Source organism: Octopus bimaculoides, chromosome 9 (assembly GCF_001194135.2).
Source record: "Octopus bimaculoides isolate UCB-OBI-ISO-001 chromosome 9, ASM119413v2, whole genome shotgun sequence".
In the NCBI taxonomy this organism is placed as follows: domain Eukaryota; kingdom Metazoa; phylum Mollusca; class Cephalopoda; order Octopoda; family Octopodidae; genus Octopus; species Octopus bimaculoides.
This window is the reverse complement of record NC_068989.1, coordinates 76244770-76252751: the sequence shown is the minus strand read 5'-3', so window position 1 is coordinate 76252751 and position 7982 is coordinate 76244770. Positions and strand designations below refer to the sequence as shown.

General features: G+C 35.2%; 1 protein-coding gene across 5 annotated transcripts in view; it reads right to left on the bottom strand.

Moving 5' to 3' along the window:
- LOC106868256 (uncharacterized) overlaps positions 1–7982 on the bottom strand; it is a 168616-nt gene that overhangs the window by 17732 nt on the left and 142902 nt on the right. For all 5 annotated transcript variants that reach the window (XM_014913427.2, XM_052970798.1, XM_014913428.2 and 2 more), the window contains exons 5-9: positions 5322–5438; positions 3029–3124; positions 2649–2777; positions 1632–1778; positions 113–175 (exon numbers count right to left, since the gene is read on the bottom strand). In XM_014913427.2, coding sequence (XP_014768913.1) covers positions 113–175; positions 1632–1778; positions 2649–2777; positions 3029–3124; positions 5322–5438 — 552 coding nt within the window. The remainder of the gene's footprint in view (positions 1–112; positions 176–1631; positions 1779–2648; positions 2778–3028; positions 3125–5321; positions 5439–7982) is intronic.

Below are 7982 nucleotides of genomic sequence, written 5' to 3'. Positions count from 1 at the left end.
CTCTCTCTCTCTCTCTCTCTCTCTCTCTCTCTCTCTCTCTCTCTCATACACATAAACATATGCAGACACGAACAGAGTTTAAGAAATGCTGGCTAATATTTGATATACTGACCTTCCATATTTTTCTGTCAGAATTGTTCATTAGTGTCAAAGACTCTCCTTCAGTGAATTCAATCTAAAATTAAAAGAACATGTTGGTTATGTATTCAATATATCTTAGATAAGGAATCTTAATCGGATAGAAACAAATAAATGAATGCGAAACGCATTGATGATTTATTCATAAATGTTTTTCCCCCTTATACTATTATTATTATTATTATCATTATTATTATTATTATTATTATTTTCTCTTTATCACAGGTTTTGTTGTAGCTCCTGTAGTATTGTATGCATAGCGGGTTTACTACCTGCAGCCTATGGTACTATGCCGTTCGTTCTTTTCAGCTATCTAATACTTTCCAGATTATTCTGGCCGTGCCAAGGAAGCAAATCTTTTGTAACAGTTCTACTGAGCACTCTATTCCAATTTCCTTTATATTCCCCTTGATGCCTTCTGATACTGTACTCGAGGAGTCAGCAATAATTGGCACTGTCTTCACCTTAATTTTCCATAGCCGGGTCGTTTCGTACTTAAGAGGGTTGTGCCTATCTTCTCGCCTTCCTTTTTAACTATTCGTGTGTCAAAGGAGCATGCAACATCAACTATATAGCATATGTGGTGCATCTTGTCCACCACCACTAGGTTCGGTCTGTTATGCTCTTATTATTATTGAGTCAGAGAGCAGTGCATACCATCAAAGTGGCACTGGGGTAAAATATACGAAGCCCAGTATACCTTGATAAGGGTACACCAGGCACACGCATCACAACCATATCTGCGCGACATAATGATCTCATATCAAGATAAACAGCGCATCACATTGAAATTTCTTCAGGTCGAATAGCCCATCCCGCTCAAAAGGTCCCTGAATAAGGGTTTTTTAAGGATGATGAACAAAACACTCATGTTACCAAAAATGAATTATCCAAACCCCCAAAGAATTCCTCTCCGCACATGACTATGGTACTCCTTCACTACTTCTGCTCGTAATCAGAGATGCACTAAGGAACAAGCTCAACTGGTTAAGGTCAAGCAACTGACAAGCAAATCTGTAGTATTGAATAGAATATTTGCTGTAGACTATGTTTTATTATTATTATTATTATTATTATTATTATTATTATTAAGGTAGCGAGCTGACAGAATCGTCAGCATGCCAGGTGAAATGCTTTGCGGTAATTCGCCCGTTGCTACGTTATGAGTTCAAATTCCGCTGAGGTCGACTTTGCCTTTCATCCTTTTGAGGTCGATAAAAATAAGTACCAGTTACGTACTGGGGTCGATGTAACCGACTATTCTCCACCCCCCAAATGTCAGACCTTGTACCTATAGCAGAAAGAATTATCATTATTATTGTTAAACAGGTTTACTTCCAACTCACAAATCACACTTTTATACTAGTTCCATTTAATCGGATAAATAACACAAAATTTATTCTTCAAATAATTATCAGCTATAATAATGCCTTACAAATAGATGATTCCTATTCATTTTACAAGGAATTTTAGTATATTAATCTGTTTCTTACATCACTTGTTCTGTAGTCAGCTAATGCGGTGATAACACATGGCTCCTCAATAGGCTTCAATCTCTGAGAAACTGGAACGATATTCTTGGCCCTGTCGAACAAGGAATCTATTTTTCCTTGCCACTGAGTGTAGGCTAACAGTACGTCCTAGAAATAATTTTAAGGATATATGTATACATATATAAAAAGAGAGAGAGAGAGAGAGAGAGAGAGAGAGAGAGAGAGAGAGAGAGAGAGAGAGAGAGAGAGATCACAGAAAATATGTAGTAAATTATTTTTGTTGGCTAAAAATACAAATGCACATAAACACAGAACAGAATAATAATAAATTAGCATACATTAACACACTGAATAACAATAAAGATGGCTTTATTTTTGTCACTCAAACAATTAATTTTGGGAATTTCTCAGTGAGTAAAAAGAAGACTTCTTGCAACGTGAACCCTAAGATCAATTTGAAAAACAACTGATTTTCTTTGCGGGACAACACTATGCTTATATTATATTATATTATATATTGTGGAGGCGCAATGGCCCAGTGGTTAGGGCAGCAGACTCGTGGTCATAGGATCGCGGTTTCGATTCCCAGACCAGGCGTTGTGAGTGGTTATTGAGCGAAAACACTCTAAAGCCCCACGAGGCTCCGGCAGTCGCGAACCCTGCTGTACTCTTTCACTCTTACTTCCTGTTTCTGTTGTACCTGTAATTCAAAGGGTCAGCCTTGTCACACTGTGTCACGCTGAATATCCCCGAGAACTACGTTAAAGGTGCACGTGTCTGTGGAGTGCTCAGCCACTTGCACGTTAATTTCACGAGCAGGCTGTTCCATTGATCGGATTAACTGGAACCCTCGACGTCGTAAGCGACGGAGTGCCAACAACAACAACATATTATATTACATTATAGTGAATTATATTATAAGCAAAATGCAAATATCTACACCCATAAAACAGTACTTCATCTAGAATTTGGAAATATTTAAGGTAGCTATTGAAAGTATGCTAATTATATACATACCTTTATTTCATCCTTGATGGACTGCACATCAGCCATGTCCCCTTGTAGTTTCGAACGGTCGAAACTCAAATGTACAGTAGAGAGTGAGTTCTTCATCCAGTACTCAGCCTCTTGAGCATCGTGGAAAAACTACAAACATAATAAAATAACTTGAAAATGTCATATATATTCTCATTATGTGTGTGTATATGTATATACTTACGAATTCAGGAATGGATGGATGGATGGATGGATAGATAGATAGATAGATAGATAGATAGATAGATAACTTTCTTTTATTAGCTACACAAGACTGTACATAGAGAGGACATTTAAAAATAGATAGATAGATAGATAGATAGATAGATAGATAGATAGATGTTTCCTTGTATGTATCTTACCTGATGGAAATCAGCAGCTTTATGGAAGTGAACTTGAGCACATTGCAACATCTGTCCAATCCATCGCCAATTATTACGAACTGCTAGATTACAGTTCTGAATGAAAAAGATTAATTAATTAATTAATTAAACAGTAGAAATAAAAATAAATTGATATATTATATAGGAATTATTTTTTTAAATTATTATAACAGAAACCATAGTAAAATTTGATATCAATTTGAAATTTATATCTCATTGACCCGGAAAAGATGAAAGGCGAATGAATTTGAGTATCATTTATAAACTGGAAAGTGACTAAAATAATTAGACTGGTACCTATGCTCTAAGAGATCTACCAGTCAGCGAGATAGCACGTATTGGTTAAAGCTGAGTTAGCGTTTTTGAAAGTTTCAGCAAGCAATGGTTCAAATCATAAAGAACTCACAAGCACCACTAATGAATCTTACAATAGTGGATAATTAAGCAGGTTTTTAGCAAGGAAATTGAAAAGAGAATTGAAGTGGACTGTCTTGATCTCAACATAATCAGTTGCGTATTTTAAAGAATTTGAAATTGTGAGAAGTTAAATTAGTAACTAAGATATCACCTCCGTGCTATATATGACGAAATATAAACACATATGACACATATCTGGCATTTTGTATGGTGAACTTCCAAATCTGATAAATTGTCAAACTTTAATTATAAAGATAATAAGCATAGACATGACTATACATTTAAGACGTTTGTAAGACACAGCTACATGCTTTCAATTTGTCCTCACTGCCCGGCACTTTAAGCAAATCTTTTATACCATAACCTTGAGTTTACGAAAACTCTGTGAGTGAAATTTTGTCGATGAAAACAGTGTGGAAGCCCATCGGAAGGATTGTTCTTGTTTTTAGATGACACATTCAATTTGTCTCTCGACTTATCACATTTGATTTGTTCCGTGGTTGCCTTTAGCTGAGTCCACTCGGTAGCAAACCTTTGGGGCTAGTTTGTTGTTCCGAGGATAAATTTCTCATTTTTTTTTTTCACAACGTTTAATGGTAACAAAAGTGATAATGAGTGCTGTTAGAATCAAATACAGTAATATGAAGTTCTTAAGATTCTTTTGTTGTGGCGTTTTTAAAAACAAAATACATTTATCTATAGGCTTGTTTTAATTAATCATGAAAACTATTAAAATAAACTCTAAACTTAGTGTGATTATTATAATTGATGTAATAAAAAAGTTCTGTATACTCGTATATGCATTTTTTTCTGTGGTAGTGTGTAAATCAATAATTATTAGTGAATATTTAATGAACGATAGTAGTAATAATTCTTGGGTAAAGCTTAAGAAAAGTTATTAGCGAAGCGATCAAATATTACATACCTTTTAAGTGTGCATATACTAGCCAAGCTGGCAAAACGCTACGAATGCGCTCTTAATATGCTTAAAATGCTATGGATAACAACTCTATAATGATGTATTAGCAATTAAAATATGGCGTAAGTTGTATTTTGTGAGGACAAAATAAAATGTAATTTGAAAAACAACTGATTTTCTTTGCGGGACAACGCTATGCTTATATTATATTATATTATATTATATTATATATTGTGGAGGCGCAATGGCCCAGTGGTTAGGGCAGCAGACTCGTGGTCATAGGATCGCGGTTTCGATTCCCAGACCAGGCGTTGTGAGCGGTTATTGAGCGAAAACACTCTAAAGCCCCACGAGGCTCCGGCAGTCGCGAACCCTGCTGTACTTCTTTAACATACTTATGTTAAAGAATTGTAATAGCTTTTGAAAATCATATTGCCAGTGAAAACAGAAACTATTTGAGAGTTTATGAATTACAATTAGCAAATTAAGCATAGGAAAAATTATGAGAATTGACGGAAAATTGAAAGTCCTACATGGTGTAGTTATATTATTGATTCAGGGAAATACACACCTCAGAATTCTGGTTTAGTTTTATCCAGAAGTACAAGGAATACACTCACGCAGAGAACAACGAGTTATTTATGTTAGTGTCAGTCATACGTGCAAATAGATTTGGGAACGATAAATTCATTTCGGAGAGCATGAATCAGTAGTTGTGGTTAAAGAAACCAGGAAGATAATATATTGTGGTTAGTAGAATACAATACATAGTTGTGATATCGTGCGGAAATCTATTAAGAGTCAAAGGAAATAACAACATTGGTGGTGGGTTTAGTCATCTTGGTGCGAGAAAATTATTTGTGCTCGAGCTGAAGGTTAGTAATTGAGTGCGTTCTTGAGGGTACGGTCAAACCAGACCACGTTTACCACTCTTACCTTAGCTGCTGCCATAAGACGGCAATTATTTCCATAGTTAGGAGCTTCTTGCACATGATTCTGTACTCCAGAGTTCACCAGGTGGACACTCTTGGTATCGATGGCCAAAGCCGTGCTCTAAAGAAAAATCGAACGTATAACAGTTTACACAAGTTCACAGAACTATTCTTAGGTTCTCAAAGATTGTCCAACCTTTTCTGTACACATTTTCCCCTGTTCAATAGATAACTGATTTGATGGAGACCAAAGATTTCTCTTTAAAACTAGTCATATATATATGTGTGTGTGTGTGTGTGTGTGTGCGTGCGTCTGTCTCTGTGTGTCTCTGTGTGTGTCTGTCTCTGTGTGTGTGTGTCTGTGTGTGTGTCTGTTTGTTTGTATGTATGTGTATGTATGTATGTATCTGGTTTAAAGATTCGAGCGTTGGACTCAAGATCGCTAGATGATGGGTTCGATTCCCGGACCGGTCAACCCTCTATGATGGATATGTACTTTTATTTATCAAATGCAAAAGAATGAAAAGCAAAGTCGTCTTTGAAGGGATTTGAACTCGAAATGCAGATCACTGCAACAACGACCGCAAGGGTTTCCATCTAACGTTCCGTCAGCTCAGCCTATTCGTCTTATTGACTTTATTTGCTTTACAGTAAAATGTTCATTTGACATTGATTCGTTTCTTTGTCTTTTGCTTATTCTGTATTTCAACTATGTTGCTTTAACATTCTCAGTAATCCTCAACTCAATTCATAAAGTACCAGTTATATACCAGGCACAGTTTAGTCACCAGATAGAAGCGTTTCCCAGAGACTGATTTAAAGGAGAGACGATAATTTCTGAGTATATCCGAACGAATTTTCCTATAACGCCCGTAATTTAAATACGGGTATATATATATATACGTAAATGTCGAACGATGGAAATGAGCGCTCAACACCGCATTGTTGGATATAATTTCTTTATTTGTGAATTAAGGCTACCATTGGTTTCACGTTAAGAAAAGTAGGAAAATATCCTAGTGTCTTAACAATTTTTCAAGCTGATCAAATGGAGAAAGGTGTAACGTCACTTGGTTCATTGATTCGTTGTTTTATTGACGCAAATTTACGAGAAACCCGTGAACAAATCGAGGCTGTTTTCCAAAATAGAAGCGAACACCTTTCTCCATGTGATCGGCTTGTTAAAATTGTTAAGAGATTCGGATATTTTCCTACATTTCTTAATATGGAACCAATGGTAGCTTTAATTCACAAATAAAGAATTTATATATATATATCACAAAAAGTAAGCGAAACAGAGGCTCGCGACTGAGTTAGAGGCAGATTTACTTCTGCATTTCTCGCGCGTAAAGAAAACGTTGTTGTTGGAATGTACGCAGCACGTGTACTACAGCAGTACTATGAATAGCTTTAATACTGAGATTGAAGGGCAGGGGCGAATTATACCTACATAATCTACAAAAAAAAATATATAATAGTAATCAGATTAACCTTCATAATTTTATTGAATGAGGTGCATATTCTGCCATAAAAGGAAAAATGTTACTATAGATCTATTTTATTCAGGGTAGGCACTGCCTACCATGCCTACCCAGGCGGCACGTCCCTTATATATATATATATATATATATATATATATGTATGTATGTATGAATGTATGTATGTACAGCGTTGCTATTATGTTAAACTGTCGTATGTCTAAATTTGGACAAATGCGCTTTTTCCAATATTTATTTTTGCTTGCAATAGCCGGCTCTTTTGGTCAAGCAATCGTATCTCCAACTGCAAAACATACCAAGACATCAAAAATTGTCAGTGTAGTACAGCGGTTTTGCTATAGAATGGTGAAACTATTTTTTCGCTTTCTGAAAAATCAACGTTTTGGACTAACGACACACTTGCATAATAGCAACAATATATATATGTATGTATGTATGTATGTATGTATGTATGTATGTATGTATGTATGTATGTATATATCTATGGATATGTATATGAATATACATATGCATACATGTGTGTGTGTATGTGTGTGTGTATGTGTGTGTGTGTGTGTGTGTGTGTGTGTGTGTGTGTGTGTGTGTGTGCATGATTGCATAAACTGAAAAAAGAAAAGCTTTGCAATTCAAGCTGCATTTTTTTTTCTAAATTTGCTTCAATGCTTTTCAACAAAAAAAGCGATTCGATTTAAAATATAACAATGTTTCGGTTCATACATATAACAAGGCAAATGTAAATCAATAAGAAAATATTAACAACAAAAAGAAAGAAATATAAATTAATAAATCTTCCCTCCCATTTTTTACAAAGTCAACTGAAAAACTACATATTGTTACTAAATTTATAACACATAAAACAAATTCTGCTAACGATGCGAGAATTTAAATCATATTTAGTTATAGCATCAATAAATATTACTCGCTAATAAATGTACCAGTGCTTATTACAACTAATATGGCTTCTATAAACAAGCGTTGTCCTGGTTTATAGAAAGCGTCCGAAGGCGTTAAGTAACCCTAGACGCTTTTCGCAATAAGATGAGCTATGACCGAATGCCAAGTTTCAACTATGTGCAAATCCGTGAGCTAGAACTTGGATCATACAGAAACAAGATCACTTGTACAACCAAAAAACACACACATTCATATATATATATATATATATA